Genomic DNA, 23,589 nt, shown 5'->3' on the forward strand with positions numbered 1-23,589 from the left:
GGCACTCTCAAGAAACGGATCCCTCCGTAGGAGCGCCAAGTTAAAGAAACCCAAATATGGAAACATTTCAGAACATGCGTTGCCGTAATTTCTCACAGAAAACTGTAGTTTTTCCCACGCATAATAATACTCTCCACTCACATCAACGTACTTGAAAAGCAAAGAAGACAAATAACCTAGCCATTCTCACCTTTTCTCTTGGCTGGTCCTGCATGACTCGAGGATCTTCCAGAATACATCTCTTGAAACACCATGTACTCTGAGAAAACAGAAAGCGGGAGAAAACTACTGTAGCTCCCACAAAAAAGGCAGTCTTTACACCTCGATTTCTACGCTTTAGCCGCAACTCGCTCAAGTTAACTTGCACTCTCCCTCGAGCCGCAGAATTTAGAGCTAGGTTTTAACGGAGAGCGATGCTTGTGGAAAAATACAAGGTCATACGGTAGGTAGGATACCGGGTATGCTCCAGAAAATGGAATATCTACAGATGTCAGAATGTGCGTCACTACCGTTCTAGTTACAACAGAAGGGATCGTATTTTAGCACAGGATTTTCAGTCTTTGGAAAACTTTCCAATTACACCACGCCCAACCCATCTCTACTTCCTCTTTGGACACTGAAACAAAAACTAACCTTCGTGGTCCGTTAGAGACGCTTCCCTTTGGGTCCTCCGCGGCTGGTCCTCTGCCAGGAAGGTGGGGGGGAAGGGCACGAGTCCTCAGCATCGGCTCTCGGAAAAAGAATTCATACAAAGGCATGGGGTTACTAGTCCAAGGTGGTGTTTCTGGCAACTGTTACCATCAAGCCTAGCCTTCCATGAGTGGACTTTGAAATGTCTACAAGAAAACTGCATCTGCTTTAGCCTCGTAGTAAAGTCTTTGTATTTTACGCAGAGCAGGTCGCGAGCCAAAGCCAACAATCTTCACCTCTTCACGTTCTGCAGGCAGCAGCTTGCTAAATTTAGGTGCTGTCTCTGCCTGCTGTACTGTAGATGCACAACAATTCTATTTCATCAATGACTGCAGCTTGCTGAGATTAGGGGCTTATGCAGTCAATTCAAAAGCAACACAAGATTGGCTTCAAGTTTACTCATAGGCTAGATTATTGGCACTGCCACTTACCATCAATTAAGTCATCATTTTAAAATTTTATAGTTTCAAACCTCTCAAGTTAAGAGAATTCTATTATTCTTTTGCGACATTTTAAACACCCGACAAGCTGTGGAGAAAATTTGCATGCAAATTTCAGCGAAGTTCAAAAACAACGATGGGCCAACTTACAAGGCCAGCTCAAACAGGAAAAAGGAGAAATGTTGAACTTCGCAAAGGGAAATGAAACCAACAGTGTCTGAAATACTCACCACGACAGTCATTGCCAGAATACATATTATGTTATTCAATACGTCGACAAGATAACCGCCTATCTTTCACTTGCATAGTGTCAGCTACAGTAGTTCCCATCCACCCCCTCCCCTCCGATCACAGACCAATCTTCATCTACTGCGGTTTTATAGTGGGCAGCAGCTCGCTACTCTTAGGTGCTGTTTCTGCCCACTCTACACATAGCCTATTTCATCAGTGACTGCAGCTTGATAGTCTTAGGGGCTGATCATCAGTCTTCAATTATAGCCCTTTAATATTTACCATCAGTTTCACTCATCGCAATGTCAGAAAGATTATTCGTGGGCCTACTGGTCGGCAGCAGCTTGTTTTCTTTAGGTGCTGTCTCTGCCGACTGAAAACTGTGGTATAGCCTATTTCATCAGTGACTGCAGCTTGATAGTCTTAGGGGCTGATCATCAGTCTTCAGTCTTCCAAATTATGGCCCTTTAACATTTACCATCAGTATACTGCAAGAGAAAAGAAGGCAAAGAATATTGCAAGTTTCTCACCTTTTCTCGAGGCTGTTCTTAAAGGACTCGATGCTCTTCCATCCAGAAGAAATCCCTTGACACAAAAGGTATTCTGGGAAAACAGAAAATAGAAGACAACTGAGGAACTTCCCTAAAATGAAACTCTTTACAGTCTGACTTTTAGTCTTTCCCCGCTACTCGGGCAATTTTCGTTTCGCAATAGAGCTAGGTTTCCGCGGAGTACAGCGCTTGTGGAAAAATACGAGGTCATGAGGAAGGTAGGGCACTCTCAAGAAACGGATCCCTCCGTAGGAGCGCCAAGTTAAAGAAACCCAAATATGGAAACATTTCAGAACATGCGTTGCCATAATTTCTCACAGAAAACTGTAGTTTTTCCAACGCATAATAATACTCTCCACTCACATCAACGTACTTGAAAAGCAAAGAAGACAAATAACCTAGCCATTCTCACCTTTTCTCTTGGCTGGTCCTGCATGACTCGAGGATCTTCCAGAATACATCTCTTGAAACACCATGTACTCTGAGAAAACAGAAAGCGGGAGAAAACTACTGTAGCTCCCACAAAAAAGGCAGTCTTTACACCTCGATTTCTACCCTTTAGCCGCAACTCGCTCAAGTTAACTTGCACTCTCCCTCGAGCCGCAGAATTTAGAGCTAGGTTTTAACGGAGAGCGATGCTTGTGGAAAAATACAAGGTCATACGGTAGGTAGGATACCGGGTATGCTCCAGAAAATGGAATATCTACAGATGTCAGAATGTGCGTCACTACCGTTCTAGTTACAACAGAAGGGATCGTATTTTAGCACAGGATTTTCAGTCTTTGGAAAACTTTCCAATTACACCACGCCCAACCCATCTCTACTTCCTCTTTGGACACTGAAACAAAAACTAACCTTCGTGGTCCGTTAGAGACGCTTCCCTTTGGGTCCTCCGCGGCTGGTCCTCTGCCAGGAAGGTGGGGGGGAAGGGCACGAGTCCTCAGCATCGGCTCTCGGAAAAAGAATTCATACAAAGGCATGGGGTTACTAGTCCAAGGTGGTGTTTCTGGCAACTGTTACCATCAAGCCTAGCCTTCCATGAGTGGACTTTGAAATGTCTACAAGAAAACTGCATCTGCTTTAGCCTCGTAGTAAAGTCTTTGTATTTTACGCAGAGCAGGTCGCGAGCCAAAGCCAACAATCTTCACCTCTTCACGTTCTGCAGGCAGCAGCTTGCTAAATTTAGGTGCTGTCTCTGCCTGCTGTACTGTAGATGCACAACAATTCTATTTCATCAATGACTGCAGCTTGCTGAGATTAGGGGCTTATGCAGTCAATTCCAAAGCAACACAAGATTGGCTTCAAGTTTACTCATAGGCTAGATTATTGGCACTGCCACTTACCATCAATTAAGTCATCATTTCAAAATTTTATAGTTTCAAACCTCTCAAGTTAAGAGAATTCTATTATTCTTTTGCGACATTTTAAACACCCGACAAGCTGTGGAGAAAATTTGCATGCAAATTTCAGCGAAGTTCAAAAACAACGATGGGCCAACTTACATGGCCAGCTCAAACAGGAAAAAGGAGAAATGTTGAACTTCGCAAAGGGAAATGAAACCAACAGTGTCTGAAATACTCACCACGACAGTCATTGCCAGAATACATATTATGTTATTCAATACGTCGACAAGATAACCGCCTATCTTTCACTTGCATAGTGTCAGCTACAGTAGTTCCCATCCACCACCTCCCCTCCGATCACAGACCAATCTTCATCTACTGCGGTTTTATAGTGGGCAGCAGCTCGCTACTCTTAGGTGCTGTTTCTGCCCACTCTACACATAGCCTATTTCATCAGTGACTGCAGCTTGATAGTCTTAGGGGCTGATCATCAGTCTTCAATTATAGCCCTTTAATATTTACCATCAGTTTCACTCATCGCAATGTCAGAAAGATTATTCGTGGGCCTACTGGTCGGCAGCAGCTTGTTTTCTTTAGGTGCTGTCTCTGCCGACTGAAAACTGTGGTATAGCCTATTTCATCAGTGACTGCAGCTTGATAGTCTTAGGGGCTGATCATCAGTCTTCAGTCTTCCAAATTATGGCCCTTTAACATTTACCATCAGTATACTGCAAGAGAAAAGAAGGCAAAGAATATTGCAAGTTTCTCACCTTTTCTCGAGGCTGTTCTTAAAGGACTCGATGCTCTTCCATCCAGAAGAAATCCCTTGACACAAAAGGTATTCTGGGAAAACAGAAAATAGAAGACAACTGAGGAACTTCCCTAAAATGAAACTCTTTACAGTCTGACTTTTAGTCTTTCCCCGCTACTCGGGCAATTTTCGTTTCGCAATAGAGCTAGGTTTCCGCGGAGTACAGCGCTTGTGGAAAAATACGAGGTCATGAGGAAGGTAGGGCACTCTCAAGAAACGGATCCCTCCGTAGGAGCGCCAAGTTAAAGAAACCCAAATATGGAAACATTTCAGAACATGCGTTGCCATAATTTCTCACAGAAAACTGTAGTTTTTCCCACGCATAATAATACTCTCCACTCACATCAACGTACTTGAAAAGCAAAGAAGACAAATAACCTAGCCATTCTCACCTTTTCTCTTGGCTGGTCCTGCATGACTCGAGGATCTTCCAGAATACATCTCTTGAAACACCATGTACTCTGAGAAAACAGAAAGCGGGAGAAAACTACTGTAGCTCCCACAAAAAAGGCAGTCTTTACACCTCGATTTCTACCCTTTAGCCGCAACTCACTCAAGTTAACTGGCACTCTCCCTCGAGCCGCAGAATTTAGAGCTAGGTTTTAACGGAGAGCGATGCTTGTGGAAAAATACAAGGTCATACGGTAGGTAGGATACCGGGTATGCTCCAGAAAATGGAATATCTACAGATGTCAGAATGTGCGTCACTACCGTTCTAGTTACAACAGAAGGGATCGTATTTTAGCACGGGATTTTCAGTCTTTGGAAAACTTTCCAATTACACCACGCCCAACCCATCTCTACTTCCTCTTTGGACACTGAAACAAAAACTAACCTTCGTGGTCCGTTAGAGACGCTTCCCTTTGGGTCCTCCGCGGCTGGTCCTCTGCCAGGAAGGTGGGGGGGAAGGGCACGAGTCCTCAGCATCGGCTCTCGGAAAAAGAATTCATACAAAGGCATGGGGTTACTAGTCCAAGGTGGTGTTTCTGGCAACTGTTACCATCAAGCCTAGCCTTCCATGAGTGGACTTTGAAATGTCTACAAGAAAACTGCATCTGCTTTAGCCTCGTAGTAAAGTCTTTGTATTTTACGCAGAGCAGGTCGCGAGCCAAAGCCAACAATCTTCACCTCTTCACGTTCTGCAGGCAGCAGCTTGCTAAATTTAGGTGCTGTCTCTGCCTGCTGTACTGTAGATGCACAACAATTCTATTTCATCAATGACTGCAGCTTGCTGAGATTAGGGGCTTATGCAGTCAATTCCAAAGCAACACAAGATTGGCTTCAAGTTTACTCATAGGCTAGATTATTGGCACTGCCACTTACCATCAATTAAGTCATCATTTCAAAATTTTATAGTTTCAAACCTCTCAAGTTAAGAGAATTCTATTATTCTTTTGCGACATTTTAAACACCCGACAAGCTGTGGAGAAAATTTGCATGCAAATTTCAGCGAAGTTCAAAAACAACGATGGGCCAACTTACATGGCCAGCTCAAACAGGAAAAAGGAGAAATGTTGAACTTCGCAAAGGGAAATGAAACCAACAGTGTCTGAAATACTCACCACGACAGTCATTGCCAGAATACATATTATGTTATTCAATACGTCGACAAGATAACCGCCTATCTTTCACTTGCATAGTGTCAGCTACAGTAGTTCCCATCCACCCCCTCCCCTCCGATCACAGACCAATCTTCATCTACTGCGGTTTTATAGTGGGCAGCAGCTCGCTACTCTTAGGTGCTGTTTCTGCCCACTCTACACATAGCCTATTTCATCAGTGACTGCAGCTTGATAGTCTTAGGGGCTGATCATCAGTCTTCAAAATTATAGCCCTTTAATATTTACCATCAGTTTCACTCATCGCAATGTCAGAAAGATTATTCGTGGGCCTACTGGTCGGCAGCAGCTTGTTTTGTTTAGGTGCTGTCTCTGCCGACTGAAAACTGTGGTATAGCCTATTTCATCAGTGACTGCAGCTTGATAGTCTTAGGGGCTGATCATCAGTCTTCAGTCTTCCAAATTATGGCCCTTTAACATTTACCATCAGTATACTGCAAGAGAAAAGAAGGCAAAGAATATTGCAAGTTTCTCACCTTTTCTCGAGGCTGTTCTTAAAGGACTCGATGCTCTTCCATCCAGAAGAAATCCCTTGACACAAAAGGTATTCTGGGAAAACAGAAAATAGAAGACAACTGAGGAACTTCCCTAAAATGAAACTCTTTACAGTCTGACTTTTAGTCTTTCCCCGCTACTCGGGCAATTTTCGTTTCGCAATAGAGCTAGGTTTCCGCTGAGTACAGCGCTTGTGGAAAAATACGAGGTCATGAGGAAGGTAGGGCACTCTCAAGAAACGGATCCCTCCGTAGGAGCGCCAAGTTAAAGAAACCCAAATATGGAAACATTTCAGAACATGCGTTGCCGTAATTTCTCACAGAAAACTGTAGTTTTTCCCACGCATAATAATACTCTCCACTCACATCAACGTACTTGAAAAGCAAAGAAGACAAATAACCTAGCCATTCTCACCTTTTCTCTTGGCTGGTCCTGCATGACTCGAGGATCTTCCAGAATACATCTCTTGAAACACCATGTACTCTGAGAAAACAGAAAGCGGGAGAAAACTACTGTAGCTCCCACAAAAAAGGCAGTCTTTACACCTCGATTTCTACCCTTTAGCCGCAACTCACTCAAGTTAACTGGCACTCTCCCTCGAGCCGCAGAATTTAGAGCTAGGTTTTAACGGAGAGCGATGCTTGTGGAAAAATACAAGGTCATACGGTAGGTAGGATACCGGGTATGCTCCAGAAAATGGAATATCTACAGATGTCAGAATGTGCGTCACTACCGTTCTAGTTACAACAGAAGGGATCGTATTTTAGCACGGGATTTTCAGTCTTTGGAAAACTTTCCAATTACACCACGCCCAACCCATCTCTACTTCCTCTTTGGACACTGAAACAAAAACTAACCTTCGTGGTCCGTTAGAGACGCTTCCCTTTGGGTCCTCCGCGGCTGGTCCTCTGCCAGGAAGGTGGGGGGGAAGGGCACGAGTCCTCAGCATCGGCTCTCGGAAAAAGAATTCATACAAAGGCATGGGGTTACTAGTCCAAGGTGGTGTTTCTGGCAACTGTTACCATCAAGCCTAGCCTTCCATGAGTGGACTTTGAAATGTCTACTAGAAAACTGCATCTGCTTTAGCCTCGTAGTAAAGTCTTTGTATTTTACGCAGAGCAGGTCGCGAGCCAAAGCCAACAATCTTCACCTCTTCACGTTCTGCAGGCAGCAGCTTGCTAAATTTAGGTGCTGTCTCTGCCTGCTGTACTGTAGATGCACAACAATTCTATTTCATCAATGACTGCAGCTTGCTGAGATTAGGGGCTTATGCAGTCAATTCCAAAGCAACACAAGATTGGCTTCAAGTTTACTCATAGGCTAGATTATTGGCACTGCCACTTACCATCAATTAAGTCATCATTTCAAAATTTTATAGTTTCAAACCTCTCAAGTTAAGAGAATTCTATTATTCTTTTGCGACATTTTAAACACCCGACAAGCTGTGGAGAAAATTTGCATGCAAATTTCAGCGAAGTTCAAAAACAACGATGGGCCAACTTACATGGCCAGCTCAAACAGGAAAAAGGAGAAATGTTGAACTTCGCAAAGGGAAATGAAACCAACAGTGTCTGAAATACTCACCACGACAGTCATTGCCAGAATACATATTATGTTATTCAATACGTCGACAAGATAACCGCCTATCTTTCACTTGCATAGTGTCAGCTACAGTAGTTCCCATCCACCACCTCCCCTCCGATCACAGACCAATCTTCATCTACTGCGGTTTTATAGTGGGCAGCAGCTCGCTACTCTTAGGTGCTGTTTCTGCCCACTCTACACATAGCCTATTTCATCAGTGACTGCAGCTTGATAGTCTTAGGGGCTGATCATCAGTCTTCAATTATAGCCCTTTAATATTTACCATCAGTTTCACTCATCGCAATGTCAGAAAGATTATTCGTGGGCCTACTGGTCGGCAGCAGCTTGTTTTCTTTAGGTGCTGTCTCTGCCGACTGAAAACTGTGGTATAGCCTATTTCATCAGTGACTGCAGCTTGATAGTCTTAGGGGCTGATCATCAGTCTTCAGTCTTCCAAATTATGGCCCTTTAACATTTACCATCAGTATACTGCAAGAGAAAAGAAGGCAAAGAATATTGCAAGTTTCTCACCTTTTCTCGAGGCTGTTCTTAAAGGACTCGATGCTCTTCCATCCAGAAGAAATCCCTTGACACAAAAGGTATTCTGGGAAAACAGAAAATAGAAGACAACTGAGGAACTTCCCTAAAATGAAACTCTTTACAGTCTGACTTTTAGTCTTTCCCCGCTACTCGGGCAATTTTCGTTTCGCAATAGAGCTAGGTTTCCGCGGAGTACAGCGCTTGTGGAAAAATACGAGGTCATGAGGAAGGTAGGGCACTCTCAAGAAACGGATCCCTCCGTAGGAGCGCCAAGTTAAAGAAACCCAAATATGGAAACATTTCAGAACATGCGTTGCCATAATTTCTCACAGAAAACTGTAGTTTTTCCAACGCATAATAATACTCTCCACTCACATCAACGTACTTGAAAAGCAAAGAAGACAAATAACCTAGCCATTCTCACCTTTTCTCTTGGCTGGTCCTGCATGACTCGAGGATCTTCCAGAATACATCTCTTGAAACACCATGTACTCTGAGAAAACAGAAAGCGGGAGAAAACTACTGTAGCTCCCACAAAAAAGGCAGTCTTTACACCTCGATTTCTACCCTTTAGCCGCAACTCGCTCAAGTTAACTTGCACTCTCCCTCGAGCCGCAGAATTTAGAGCTAGGTTTTAACGGAGAGCGATGCTTGTGGAAAAATACAAGGTCATACGGTAGGTAGGATACCGGGTATGCTCCAGAAAATGGAATATCTACAGATGTCAGAATGTGCGTCACTACCGTTCTAGTTACAACAGAAGGGATCGTATTTTAGCACGATATTTTCAGTCTTTGGAAAACTTTCCAATTACACCACGCCCAACCCATCTCTACTTCCTCTTTGGACACTGAAACAAAAACTAACCTTCGTGGTCCGTTAGAGACGCTTCCCTTTGGGTCCTCCGCGGCTGGTCCTCTGCCAGGAAGGTGGGGGGGAAGGGCACGAGTCCTCAGCATCGGCTCTCGGAAAAAGAATTCATACAAAGGCATGGGGTTACTAGTCCAAGGTGGTGTTTCTGGCAACTGTTACCATCAAGCCTAGCCTTCCATGAGTGGACTTTGAAATGTCTACAAGAAAACTGCATCTGCTTTAGCCTCGTAGTAAAGTCTTTGTATTTTACGCAGAGCAGGTCGCGAGCCAAAGCCAACAATCTTCACCTCTTCACGTTCTGCAGGCAGCAGCTTGCTAAATTTAGGTGCTGTCTCTGCCTGCTGTACTGTAGATGCACAACAATTCTATTTCATCAATGACTGCAGCTTGCTGAGATTAGGGGCTTATGCAGTCAATTCCAAAGCAACACAAGATTGGCTTCAAGTTTACTCATAGGCTAGATTATTGGCACTGCCACTTACCATCAATTAAGTCATCATTTCAAAATTTTATAGTTTCAAACCTCTCAAGTTAAGAGAATTCTATTATTCTTTTGCGACATTTTAAACACCCGACAAGCTGTGGAGAAAATTTGCATGCAAATTTCAGCGAAGTTCAAAAACAACGATGGGCCAACTTACATGGCCAGCTCAAACAGGAAAAAGGAGAAATGTTGAACTTCGCAAAGGGAAATGAAACCAACAGTGTCTGAAATACTCACCACGACAGTCATTGCCAGAATACATATTATGTTATTCAATACGTCGACAAGATAACCGCCTATCTTTCACTTGCATAGTGTCAGCTACAGTAGTTCCCATCCACCCCCTCCCCTCCGATCACAGACCAATCTTCATCTACTGCGGTTTTATAGTGGGCAGCAGCTCGCTACTCTTAGGTGCTGTTTCTGCCCACTCTACACATAGCCTATTTCATCAGTGACTGCAGCTTGATAGTCTTAGGGGCTGATCATCAGTCTTCAAAATTATAGCCCTTTAATATTTACCATCAGTTTCACTCATCGCAATGTCAGAAAGATTATTCGTGGGCCTACTGGTCGGCAGCAGCTTGTTTTGTTTAGGTGCTGTCTCTGCCGACTGAAAACTGTGGTATAGCCTATTTCATCAGTGACTGCAGCTTGATAGTCTTAGGGGCTGATCATCAGTCTTCAGTCTTCCAAATTATGGCCCTTTAACATTTACCATCAGTATACTGCAAGAGAAAAGAAGGCAAAGAATATTGCAAGTTTCTCACCTTTTCTCGAGGCTGTTCTTAAAGGACTCGATGCTCTTCCATCCAGAAGAAATCCCTTGACACAAAAGGTATTCTGGGAAAACAGAAAATAGAAGACAACTGAGGAACTTCCCTAAAATGAAACTCTTTACAGTCTGACTTTTAGTCTTTCCCCGCTACTCGGGCAATTTTCGTTTCGCAATAGAGCTAGGTTTCCGCTGAGTACAGCGCTTGTGGAAAAATACGAGGTCATGAGGAAGGTAGGGCACTCTCAAGAAACGGATCCCTCCGTAGGAGCGCCAAGTTAAAGAAACCCAAATATGGAAACATTTCAGAACATGCGTTGCCATAATTTCTCACAGAAAACTGTAGTTTTTCCCACGCATAATAATACTCTCCACTCACATCAACGTACTTGAAAAGCAAAGAAGACAAATAACCTAGCCATTCTCACCTTTTCTCTTGGCTGGTCCTGCATGACTCGAGGATCTTCCAGAATACATCTCTTGAAACACCATGTACTCTGAGAAAACAGAAAGCGGGAGAAAACTACTGTAGCTCCCACAAAAAAGGCAGTCTTTACACCTCGATTTCTACCCTTTAGCCGCAACTCGCTCAAGTTAACTTGCACTCTCCCTCGAGCCGCAGAATTTAGAGCTAGGTTTTAACGGAGAGCGATGCTTGTGGAAAAATACAAGGTCATACGGTAGGTAGGATACCGGGTATGCTCCAGAAAATGGAATATCTACAGATGTCAGAATGTGCGTCACTACCGTTCTAGTTACAACAGAAGGGATCGTATTTTAGCACGATATTTTCAGTCTTTGGAAAACTTTCCAATTACACCACGCCCAACCCATCTCTACTTCCTCTTTGGACACTGAAACAAAAACTAACCTTCGTGGTCCGTTAGAGACGCTTCCCTTTGGGTCCTCCGCGGCTGGTCCTCTGCCAGGAAGGTGGGGGGGAAGGGCACGAGTCCTCAGCATCGGCTCTCGGAAAAAGAATTCATACAAAGGCATGGGGTTACTAGTCCAAGGTGGTGTTTCTGGCAACTGTTACCATCAAGCCTAGCCTTCCATGAGTGGACTTTGAAATGTCTACAAGAAAACTGCATCTGCTTTAGCCTCGTAGTAAAGTCTTTGTATTTTACGCAGAGCAGGTCGCGAGCCAAAGCCAACAATCTTCACCTCTTCACGTTCTGCAGGCAGCAGCTTGCTAAATTTAGGTGCTGTCTCTGCCTGCTGTACTGTAGATGCACAACAATTCTATTTCATCAATGACTGCAGCTTGCTGAGATTAGGGGCTTATGCAGTCAATTCCAAAGCAACACAAGATTGGCTTCAAGTTTACTCATAGGCTAGATTATTGGCACTGCCACTTACCATCAATTAAGTCATCATTTCAAAATTTTATAGTTTCAAACCTCTCAAGTTAAGAGAATTCTATTATTCTTTTGCGACATTTTAAACACCCGACAAGCTGTGGAGAAAATTTGCATGCAAATTTCAGCGAAGTTCAAAAACAACGATGGGCCAACTTACATGGCCAGCTCAAACAGGAAAAAGGAGAAATGTTGAACTTCGCAAAGGGAAATGAAACCAACAGTGTCTGAAATACTCACCACGACAGTCATTGCCAGAATACATATTATGTTATTCAATACATGGACAAGATAACCGCCTATCTTTCACTTGCATAGTGCCAGCTACAGTAGTTCCCATCCACCCCCTCCCCTCTGATCACAGACCAATCTTCATCTACTGCGGTTTTATAGTGGGCAGCAGCTCGCTACTCTTAGGTGCTGTTTCTGCCCACTCTACACATAGCCTATTTCATCAGTGACTGCAGCTTGATAGTCTTAGGGGCTGATCATCAGTCTTCAATTATAGCCCTTTAATATTTACCATCAGTTTCACTCATCGCAATGTCAGAAAGATTATTCGTGGGCCTACTGGTCGGCAGCAGCTTGTTTTGTTTAGGTGCTGTCTCTGCCGACTGAAAACTGTGGTATAGCCTATTTCATCAGTGACTGCAGCTTGATAGTCTTAGGGGCTGATCATCAGTCTTCAGTCTTCCAAATTATGGCCCTTTAACATTTACCATCAGTATACTGCAAGAGAAAAGAAGGCAAAGAATATTGCAAGGTTCTCACCTTTTCTCGAGGCTGTTCTTAAAGGACTCGATGCTCTTCCATCCAGAAGAAATCCCTTGACACAAGAGGTATTCTGGGAAAAACAGAAAATAGAAGACAACTGAGGAACTTCCCTAAAATGAAACTCTTTACAGTATGACTTTTAGTCTTTCCCCGCTACTCGGTCAATTTTCGTTTCGCAATAGAGCTAGGTTTCCGCGGAGTACAGCGCTTGTGGAAAAATACGAGGTCATGAGGAAGGTAGGGCACTCTCAAGAAACGGATCCCTCCGTAGGAGCGCCAAGTTAAAGAAACCCAAATATGGAAACATTTCAGAACATGCGTTGCCATAATTTCTCACAGAAAACTGTAGTTTTTCCCACGCATAATAATACTCTCCACTCACATCAACGTACTTGAAAAGCAAAGAAGACAAATAACCTAGCCATTCTCACCTTTTCTCTTGGCTGGTCCTGCATGACTCGAGGATCTTCCAGAATACATCTCTTGAAACACCATGTACTCTGAGAAAACAGAAAGCGGGAGAAAACTACTGTAGCTCCCACAAAAAAGGCAGTCTTTACACCTCGATTTCTACCCTTTAGCCGCAACTCGCTCAAGTTAACTTGCACTCTCCCTCGAGCCGCAGAATTTAGAGCTAGGTTTTAACGGAGAGCGATGCTTGTGGAAAAATACAAGGTCATACGGTAGGTAGGATACCGGGTATGCTCCAGAAAATGGAATATCTACAGATGTCAGAATGTGCGTCACTACCGTTCTAGTTACAACAGAAGGGATCGTATTTTAGCACGGGATTTTCAGTCTTTGGAAAACTTTCCAATTACACCACGCCCAACCCATCTTCTACTTCCTCTTTGGACACTGAAACAAAAACTAACCTTCGTGGTCCGTTAGAGACGCTTCCCTTTGGGTCCTCCGCGGCTGGTCCTCTGCCAGGAAGGTGGGGGGGAAGGGCACGAGTCCTCAGCATCGGCTCTCGGAAAAAGAATTCATACAAAGGCATGGGGTTACTAGTCCAAGGTGGTGTTTCTGGCAACTGTTACCATCAAGCCTAGCCTTCCATGAGTGGACTTTGAAATGTCTACAAGAAAACTGCATCTGCTTTAGCCTCGTAGTAAAGTCTTTGTATTTTACGCAGAGCAGGTCGCGAGCCAAAGCTAACAATCTTCACCTCTTCACGTTCTGCAGGCAGCAGCTTGCTAAATTTAGGTGCTGTCTCTGCCTGCTGTACTGTAGATGCACAATTCTATTTCATCAATGACTGCAGCTTGCTGAGATTAGGGGCTTATGCAGTCAATTCCAAAGCAACACAAGATTGGCTTCAAGTTTACTCATAGGCTAGATTATTGGCACTGCCACTTACCATCAATTAAGTCATCATTTCAAACTTTTATAGTTTCAAACCTCTCAAGTTAAGAGAATTCTATTATTCTTTTGCGACATTTTAAACACCCGACAAGCTGTGGAGAAAATTTGCATGCAAATTTCAGCGAAGTTCAAAAACAACGATGGGCCAACTTACATGGCCAGCTCAAACAGGAAAAAGGAGAAATGTTGAACTTCGCAAAGGGAAATGAAACCAACAGTGTCTGAAATACTCACCACGACAGTCATTGCCAGAATACATATTATGTTATTCAATACGTCGACAAGATAACCGCCTATCTTTCACTTGCATAGTGTCAGCTACAGTAGTTCCCATCCACCCCCTCCCCTCCGATCACAGACCAATCTTCATCTACTGCGGTTTTATAGTGGGCAGCAGCTCGCTACTCTTAGGTGCTGTTTCTGCCCACTCTACACATAGCCTATTTCATCAGTGACTGCAGCTTGATAGTCTTAGGGGCTGATCATCAGTCTTCAATTATAGCCCTTTAATATTTACCATCAGTTTCACTCATCGCAATGTCAGAAAGATTATTCGTGGGCCTACTGGTCGGCAGCAGCTTGTTTTGTTTAGGTGCTGTCTCTGCCGACTGAAAACTGTGGTATAGCCTATTTCATCAGTGACTGCAGCTTGATAGTCTTAGGGGCTGATCATCAGTCTTCAGTCTTCCAAATTATGGCCCTTTAACATTTACCATCAGTATACTGCAAGAGAAAAGAAGGCAAAGAATATTGCAAGTTTCTCACCTTTTCTCGAGGCTGTTCTTAAAGGACTCGATGCTCTTCCATCCAGAAGAAATCCCTTGACACAAAAGGTATTCTGGGAAAACAGAAAATAGAAGACAACTGAGGAACTTCCCTAAAATGAAACTCTTTACAGTCTGACTTTTAGTCTTTCCCCGCTACTCGGGCAATTTTCGTTTCGCAATAGAGCTAGGTTTCCGCGGAGTACAGCGCTTGTGGAAAAATACGAGGTCATGAGGAAGGTAGGGCACTCTCAAGAAACGGATCCCTCCGTAGGAGCGCCAAGTTAAAGAAACCCAAATATGGAAACATTTCAGAACATGCGTTGCCATAATTTCTCACAGAAAACTGTAGTTTTTCCCACGCATAATAATACTCTCCACTCACATCAACGTACTTGAAAAGCAAAGAAGACAAATAACCTAGCCATTCTCACCTTTTCTCTTGGCTGGTCCTGCATGACTCGAGGATCTTCCAGAATACATCTCTTGAAACACCATGTACTCTGAGAAAACAGAAAGCGGGAGAAAACTACTGTAGCTCCCACAAAAAAGGCAGTCTTTACACCTCGATTTCTACCCTTTAGCCGCAACTCGCTCAAGTTAACTTGCACTCTCCCTCGAGCCGCAGAATTTAGAGCTAGGTTTTAACGGAGAGCGATGCTTGTGGAAAAATACAAGGTCATACGGTAGGTAGGATACCGGGTATGCTCCAGAAAATGGAATATCTACAGATGTCAGAATGTGCGTCACTACCGTTCTAGTTACAACAGAAGGGATCGTATTTTAGCACGGGATTTTCAGTCTTTGGAAAACTTTCCAATTACACCACGCCCAACCCATCTCTACTTCCTCTTTGGACACTGAAACAAAAACTAACCTTCGTGGTCCGTTAGAGACGCTTCCCTTTGGGTCCTCCGCGGCTGGTCCTCTGCCAGGAAGGTGGGGGGGAAGGGCACGAGTCCTCAGCATCGGCTCTCGGAAAAAGAATTCATACAAAGGCATGGGGTTACTAGTCCAAGGTGGTGTTTCTGGCAACTGTTACCATCAAGCCTAGCCTTCCATGAGTGGACTTTGAAATGTCTACAAGAAAACTGCATCTGCTTTAGCCTCGTAGTAAAGTCTTTGTATTTTACGCAGAGCAGGTCCCGAGCCAAAGCTAACAATCTTCACCTCTTCACGTTCTGCAGGCAGCAGCTTGCTAAATTTAGGTGCTGTCTCTGCCTGCTGTACTGTAGATGCACAACAATTCTATTTCATCAATGACTGCAGCTTGCTGAGATTAGGGGCTTATGCAGTCAATTCCAAAGCAACACAAGATTGGCTTCAAGTTTACTCATAGGCTAGATTATTGGCACTGCCACTTACCATCAATTAAGTCATCATTTCAAAATTTTATAGTTTCAAACCTCTCAAGTTAAGAGAATTCTATTATTCTTTTGCGACATTTTAAACACCCGACAAGCTGTGGAGAAAATTTGCATGCAAATTTCAGCGAAGTTCAAAAACAACGATGGGCCAACTTACAAGGCCAGCTCAAACAGGAAAAAGGAGAAATGTTGAACTTCGCAAAGGGAAATGAAACCAACAGTGTCTGAAATACTCACCACGACAGTCATTGCCAGAATACATATTATGTTATTCAATACGTCGACAAGATAACCGCCTATCTTTCACTTGCATAGTGTCAGCTACAGTAGTTCCCATCCACCCCCTCCCCTCCGATCACAGACCAATCTTCATCTACTGCGGTTTTATAGTGGGCAGCAGCTCGCTACTCTTAGGTGCTGTTTCTGCCCACTCTACACATAGCCTATTTCATCAGTGACTGCAGCTTGATAGTCTTAGGGGCTGATCATCAGTCTTCAAAATTATAGCCCTTTAATATTTACCATCAGTTTCACTCATCGCAATGTCAGAAAGATTATTCGTGGGCCTACTGGTCGGCAGCAGCTTGTTTTGTTTAGGTGCTGTCTCTGCCGACTGAAAACTGTGGTATAGCCTATTTCATCAGTGACTGCAGCTTGATAGTCTTAGGGGCTGATCATCAGTCTTCAAAATTATAGCCCTTTAATATTTACCATCAGTTTCACTCCGATGTCAGACCAAGATTCATCTCGTGCGGCCTACTGGTCGGCAGCAGCTTGTTTTGTTTAGGTGCTGTCTCTGCCGACTGAAAACATAGCCTATTTCATCAGTGACTGCAGCTTGATAGTCTTAGGGGCTGATCATCAGTCTTCAAAATTATAGCCCTTTAATATTTACCATCAGTTTCACTCATCGCAATGTCAGAAAGATTATTCGTGGGCCTACTGGTCGGCAGCAGCTTGTTTTGTTTAGGTGCTGTCTCTGCCGACTGAAAACTGTGGTATAGCCTATTTCATCAGTGACTGCAGCTTGATAGTCTTAGGGGCTGATCATCAGTCTTCAGTCTTCCAAATTATGGCCCTTTAACATTTACCATCAGTATACTGCAAGAGAAAAGAAGGCAAAGAATATTGCAAGTTTCTCACCTTTTCTCGAGGCTGTTCTTAAAGGACTCGATGCTCTTCCATCCAGAAGAAATCCCTTGACACAAAAGGTATTCTGGGAAAACAGAAAATAGAAGACAACTGAGGAACTTCCCTAAAATGAAACTCTTTACAGTCTGACTTTTAGTCTTTCCCCGCTACTCGGGCAATTTTCGTTTCGCAATAGAGCTAGGTTTCCGCTGAGTACAGCGCTTGTGGAAAAATACGAGGTCATGAGGAAGGTAGGGCACTCTCAAGAAACAGATCCCTCCGTAGGAGCGCCAAGTTAAAGAAACCGAAATATGGAAACATTTCAGAACATGCGTTGCCGTAATTTCTCACAGAAAACTGTAGTTTTTCCCACGCATAATAATACTCTCCACTCACATCAACGTACTTGAAAAGCAAAGAAGACAAATAACCTAGCCATTCTCACCTTATCTCTTGGCTGGTCCTGCATGACTCGAGGATCTTCCAGAATACATCTCTTGAAACACCATGTACTCTGAGAAAACAGAAAGCGGGAGAAAACTACTGTAGCTCCCACAAAAAAGGCAGTCTTTACACCTCGATTTCTACGCTTTAGCCGCAACTCGCTCAAGTTAACTTGCACTCTCCCTCGAGCCGCAGAATTTAGAGCTAGGTTTTAACGGAGAGCGATGCTTGTGGAAAAATACAAGGTCATACGGTAGGTAGGATACCGGGTATGCTCCAGAAAATGGAATATCTACAGATGTCAGAATGTGCGTCACTACCGTTCTAGTTACAACAGAAGGGATCGTATTTTAGCACGGGATTTTCAGTCTTTGGAAAACTTTCCAATTACACCACGCCCAACCCATCTCTACTTCCTCTTTGGACACTGAAACAAAAACTAACCTTCGTGGTCCGTTAGAGACGCTTCCCTTTGGGTCCTCCGCGGCTGGTCCTCTGCCAGGAAGGTGGGGGGGAAGGGCACGAGTCCTCAGCATCGGCTCTCGGAAAAAGAATTCATACAAAGGCATGGGGTTACTAGTCCAAGGTGGTGTTTCTGGCAACTGTTACCATCAAGCCTAGCCTTCCATGAGTGGACTTTGAAATGTCTACAAGAAAACTGCATCTGCTTTAGCCTCGTAGTAAAGTCTTTGTATTTTACGCAGAGCAGGTCGCGAGCCAAAGCCAACAATCTTCACCTCTTCACGTTCTGCAGGCAGCAGCTTGCTAAATTTAGGTGCTGTCTCTGCCTGCTGTACTGTAGATGCACAACAATTCTATTTCATCAATGACTGCAGCTTGCTGAGATTAGGGGCTTATGCAGTCAATTCCAAAGCAACACAAGATTGGCTTCAAGTTTACTCATAGGCTAGATTATTGGCACTGCCACTTACCATCAATTAAGTCATCATTTCAAAATTTTATAGTTTCAAACCTCTCAAGTTAAGAGAATTCTATTATTCTTTTGCGACATTTTAAACACCCGACAAGCTGTGGAGAAAATTTGCATGCAAATTTCAGCGAAGTTCAAAAACAACGATGGGCCAACTTACATGGCCAGCTCAAACAGGAAAAAGGAGAAATGTTGAACTTCGCAAAGGGAAATGAAACCAACAGTGTCTGAAATACTCACCACGACAGTCATTGCCAGAATACATATTATGTTATTCAATACGTCGACAAGATAACCGCCTATCTTTCACTTGCATAGTGTCAGCTACAGTAGTTCCCATCCACCCCCTCCCCTCCGATCACAGACCAATCTTCATCTACTGCGGTTTTATAGTGGGCAGCAGCTCGCTACTCTTAGGTGCTGTTTCTGCCCACTCTACACATAGCCTATTTCATCAGTGACTGCAGCTTGATAGTCTTAGGGGCTGATCATCAGTCTTCAAAATTATAGCCCTTTAATATTTACCATCAGTTTCACTCATCGCAATGTCAGAAAGATTATTCGTGGGCCTACTGGTCGGCAGCAGCTTGTTTTGTTTAGGTGCTGTCTCTGCCGACTGAAAACTGTGGTATAGCCTATTTCATCAGTGACTGCAGCTTGATAGTCTTAGGGGCTGATCATCAGTCTTCAGTCTTCCAAATTATGGCCCTTTAACATTTACCATCAGTATACTGCAAGAGAAAAGAAGGCAAAGAATATTGCAAGTTTCTCACCTTTTCTCGAGGCTGTTCTTAAAGGACTCGATGCTCTTCCATCCAGAAGAAATCCCTTGACACAAAAGGTATTCTGGGAAAACAGAAAATAGAAGACAACTGAGGAACTTCCCTAAAATGAAACTCTTTACAGTCTGACTTTTAGTCTTTCCCCGCTACTCGGGCAATTTTCGTTTCGCAATAGAGCTAGGTTTCCGCTGAGTACAGCGCTTGTGGAAAAATACGAGGTCATGAGGAAGGTAGGGCACTCTCAAGAAACAGATCCCTCCGTAGGAGCGCCAAGTTAAAGAAACCGAAATATGGAAACATTTCAGAACATGCGTTGCCGTAATTTCTCACAGAAAACTGTAGTTTTTCCCACGCATAATAATACTCTCCACTCACATCAACGTACTTGAAAAGCAAAGAAGACAAATAACCTAGCCATTCTCACCTTATCTCTTGGCTGGTCCTGCATGACTCGAGGATCTTCCAGAATACATCTCTTGAAACACCATGTACTCTGAGAAAACAGAAAGCGGGAGAAAACTACTGTAGCTCCCACAAAAAAGGCAGTCTTTACACCTCGATTTCTACGCTTTAGCCGCAACTCGCTCAAGTTAACTTGCACTCTCCCTCGAGCCGCAGAATTTAGAGCTAGGTTTTAACGGAGAGCGATGCTTGTGGAAAAATACAAGGTCATACGGTAGGTAGGATACCGGGTATGCTCCAGAAAATGGAATATCTACAGATGTCAGAATGTGCGTCACTACCGTTCTAGTTACAACAGAAGGGATCGTATTTTAGCACGGGATTTTCAGTCTTTGGAAAACTTTCCAATTACACCACGCCCAACCCATCTCTACTTCCTCTTTGGACACTGAAACAAAAACTAACCTTCGTGGTCCGTTAGAGACGCTTCCCTTTGGGTCCTCCGCGGCTGGTCCTCTGCCAGGAAGGTGGGGGGGGAGGGCATGAGTCCTCAGCATCGGCTCTCGGAAAAAGAATTCATACAAAGGCATGGGGTTACTAGTCCAAGGTGGTGTTTCTGGCAACTGTTACCATCAAGCCTAGCCTTCCATGAGTGGACTTTGAAATGTCTACAAGAAAACTGCATCTGCTTTAGCCTCGTAGTAAAGTCTTTGTATTTTACGCAGAGCAGGTCGCGAGCCAAAGCCAACAATCTTCACCTCTTCACGTTCTGCAGGCAGCAGCTTGCTAAATTTAGGTGCTGTCTCTGCCTGCTGTACTGTAGATGCACAATTCTATTTCATCAATGACTGCAGCTTGCTGAGATTAGGGGCTTATGCAGTCAATTCCAAAGCAACACAAGATTGGCTTCAAGTTTACTCATAGGCTAGATTATTGGCACTGCCACTTACCATCAATTAAGTCATCATTTCAAAATTTTATAGTTTCAAACCTCTCAAGTTAAGAGAATTCTATTATTCTTTTGCGACATTTTAAACACCCGACAAGCTGTGGAGAAAATTTGCATGCAAATTTCAGCGAAGTTCAAAAACAACGATGGGCCAACTTACATGGCCAGCTCAAACAGGAAAAAGGAGAAATGTTGAACTTCGCAAAGGGAAATGAAACCAACAGTGTCTGAAATACTCACCACGACAGTCATTGCCAGAATACATATTATGTTATTCAATACGTCGACAAGATAACCGCCTATCTTTCACTTGCATAGTGTCAGCTACAGTAGTTCCCATCCACCACCTCCCCTCCGATCACAGACCAATCTTCATCTACTGCGGTTTTATAGTGGGCAGCAGCTCGCTACTCTTAGGTGCTGTTTCTGCCCACTCTACACATAGCCTATTTCATCAGTGACTGCAGCTTGATAGTCTTAGGGGCTGATCATCAGTCTTCAGTCTTCCAAATTATGGCCCTTTAACATTTACCATCAGTATACTGCAAGAGAAAAGAAGGCAAAGAATATTGCAAGTTTCTCACCTTTTCTCTAGGCTGTTCTTAAAGGACTCGATGCTCTTCCATCCAGAAGAAATCCCTTGACACAAGAGGTATTCTGGGAAAACAGAAAATAGAAGACAACTGAGGAACTTCCCTAAAATGAAACTCTTTACAGTCTGACTTTTTACTCGGGCAATTTTCGTTTCGCAATAGAGCTAGGTTTCCGCGGAGTACAGCGCTTGTGGAAAAATACGAGGTCATGAGGAAGGTAGGGCACTCTCAAGAAACGGATCCCTCCGTAGGGGCGCCAAGTTAAAGAAACCGAAATATGGAAACATTTCAGAACATGCGTTGCCGTAATTTCTCACAGAAAACTGTAGTTTTTCCCACGCATAATAATACTCTCCACTCACATCAACGTACTTGAAAAGCAAAGAAGACAAATAACCTAGCCATTTTCACCTTTTCTCTTGGCTGGTCCTGCATGACTCGAGGATCTTCCAGAATACATCTCTTGAAACACCATGTACTCTGAGAAAACAGAAAGCGGGAGAAAACTACTGTAGCTCCCACAAAAAAGGCAGTCTTTACACCTTGATTTCTACGCTTTAGCCGCAACTCGCTCAAGTTAACTTGCACTCTCCCTCGAGCCGCAGAATTTAGAGCTAGGTTTTAACGGAGAGCGATGCTTGTGGAAAAATACAAGGTCATACGGTAGGTAGGATACCGGGTATGCTCCAGAAAATGGAATATCTACAGATGTCAGAATGTGCGTCACTACCGTTCTAGTTACAACAGAAGGGATCGTATTTTAGCACGGGATTTTCAGTCTTTGGAAAACTTTCCAATTACACCACGCCCAACCCATCTCTACTTCCTCTTTGGACACTGAAACAAAAACTAACCTTCGTGGTCCGTTAGAGACGCTTCCCTTTGGGTCCTCCGCGGCTGGTCCTCTGCCAGGAAGGTGGGGGGGAAGGGCACGAGTCCTCAGCATCGGCTCTCGGAAAAAGAATTCATACAAAGGCATGGGGTTACTAGTCCAAGGTGGTGTTTCTGGCAACTGTTACCATCAAGCCTAGCCTTCCATGAGTGGACTTTGAAATGTCTACAAGAAAACTGCATCTGCTTTAGCCTCGTAGTAAAGTCTTTGTATTTTACGCAGAGCAGGTCGCGAGCCAAAGCCAACAATCTTCACCTCTTCACGTTCTGCAGGCAGCAGCTTGCTAAATTTAGGTGCTGTCTCTGCCTGCTGTACTGTAGATGCACAACAATTCTATTTCATCAATGACTGCAGCTTGCTGAGATTAGGGGCTTATGCAGTCAATTCCAAAGCAACACAAGATTGGCTTCAAGTTTACTCATAGGCTAGATTATTGGCACTGCCACTTACCATCAATTAAGTCATCATTTCAAAATTTTATAGTTTCAAACCTCTCAAGTTAAGAGAATTCTATTATTCTTTTGCGACATTTTAAACACCCGACAAGCTGTGGAGAAAATTTGCATGCAAATTTCAGCGAAGTTCAAAAACAACGATGGGCCAACTTACATGGCCAGCTCAAACAGGAAAAAGGAGAAATGTTGAACTTCGCAAAGGGAAATGAAACCAACAGTGTCTGAAATACTCACCACGACAGTCATTGCCAGAATACATATTATGTTATTCAATACGTCGACAAGATAACCGCCTATCTTTCACTTGCATAGTGTCAGCTACAGTAGTTCCCATCCACCCCCTCCCCTCCGATCACAGACCAATCTTCATCTACTGCGGTTTTATAGTGGGCAGCAGCTCGCTACTCTTAGGTGCTGTTTCTGCCCACTCTACACATAGCCTATTTCATCAGTGACTGCAGCTTGATAGTCTTAGGGGCTGATCATCAGTCTTCAAAATTATAGCCCTTTAATATTTACCATCAGTTTCACTCATCGCAATGTCAGAAAGATTATTCGTGGGCCTACTGGTCGGCAGCAGCTTGTTTTGTTTAGGTGCTGTCTCTGCCGACTGAAAACTGTGGTATAGCCTATTTCATCAGTGACTGCAGCTTGATAGTCTTAGGGGCTGATCATCAGTCTTCAGTCTTCCAAATTATGGCCCTTTAACATTTACCATCAGTATACTGCAAGAGAAAAGAAGGCAAAGAATATTGCAAGTTTCTCACCTTTTCTCGAGGCTGTTCTTAAAGGACTCGATGCTCTTCCATCCAGAAGAAATCCCTTGACACAAAAGGTATTCTGGGAAAACAGAAAATAGAAGACAACTGAGGAACTTCCCTAAAATGAAACTCTTTACAGTCTGACTTTTAGTCTTTCCCCGCTACTCGGGCAATTTTCGTTTCGA

The 23,589-nt window shown here is 43.7% G+C and overlaps 1 protein-coding gene across 9 annotated transcripts in view; it reads right to left on the bottom strand.

Moving 5' to 3' along the window:
• The window catches only part of LOC106013508, a 33,311-nt gene extending 9,752 nt beyond the window's left edge, over positions 1 to 23,559 (bottom strand). For 3 of the 9 annotated variants that reach the window (XM_013089432.1, XM_013089431.1, XM_013089433.1), the window contains exons 1-3: positions 22,151 to 23,299; positions 21,708 to 21,776; positions 21,288 to 21,360 (exon numbers count right to left, since the gene is read on the bottom strand). In XM_013089432.1, coding sequence (XP_012944886.1) covers positions 21,288 to 21,360; positions 21,708 to 21,771 — 137 coding nt within the window. In that variant the 5' untranslated portion in view covers positions 21,772 to 21,776; positions 22,151 to 23,299. Of the gene's footprint in view, positions 1 to 190; positions 260 to 633; positions 1,965 to 2,324; positions 2,394 to 2,767; positions 2,865 to 4,025; positions 4,099 to 4,458; positions 4,528 to 4,901; positions 4,999 to 6,161; positions 6,235 to 6,594; positions 6,664 to 7,037; positions 7,135 to 8,295; positions 8,369 to 8,728; positions 8,798 to 9,171; positions 9,269 to 10,431; positions 10,505 to 10,864; positions 10,934 to 11,307; positions 11,405 to 12,565; positions 12,639 to 12,999; positions 13,069 to 13,443; positions 13,541 to 14,698; positions 14,772 to 15,131; positions 15,201 to 15,574; positions 15,672 to 17,207; positions 17,281 to 17,640; positions 17,710 to 18,083; positions 19,233 to 19,343; positions 19,417 to 19,776; positions 21,052 to 21,287; positions 21,361 to 21,707; positions 21,777 to 22,150; positions 23,300 to 23,410 lie in introns of those variants that run through there. The other 6 variants (XR_004859284.1, XR_004859285.1, XR_004859286.1 and 3 more) reach the window with 6 other exon arrangements.
• Positions 23,560 to 23,589: the final 30 nt, after the last annotated feature.

Source organism: Aplysia californica, unplaced genomic scaffold (genome assembly GCF_000002075.1).
Source record: "Aplysia californica isolate F4 #8 unplaced genomic scaffold, AplCal3.0 scaffold00949, whole genome shotgun sequence".
Classification (NCBI taxonomy): Eukaryota; Metazoa; Mollusca; class Gastropoda; order Aplysiida; family Aplysiidae; genus Aplysia; species Aplysia californica.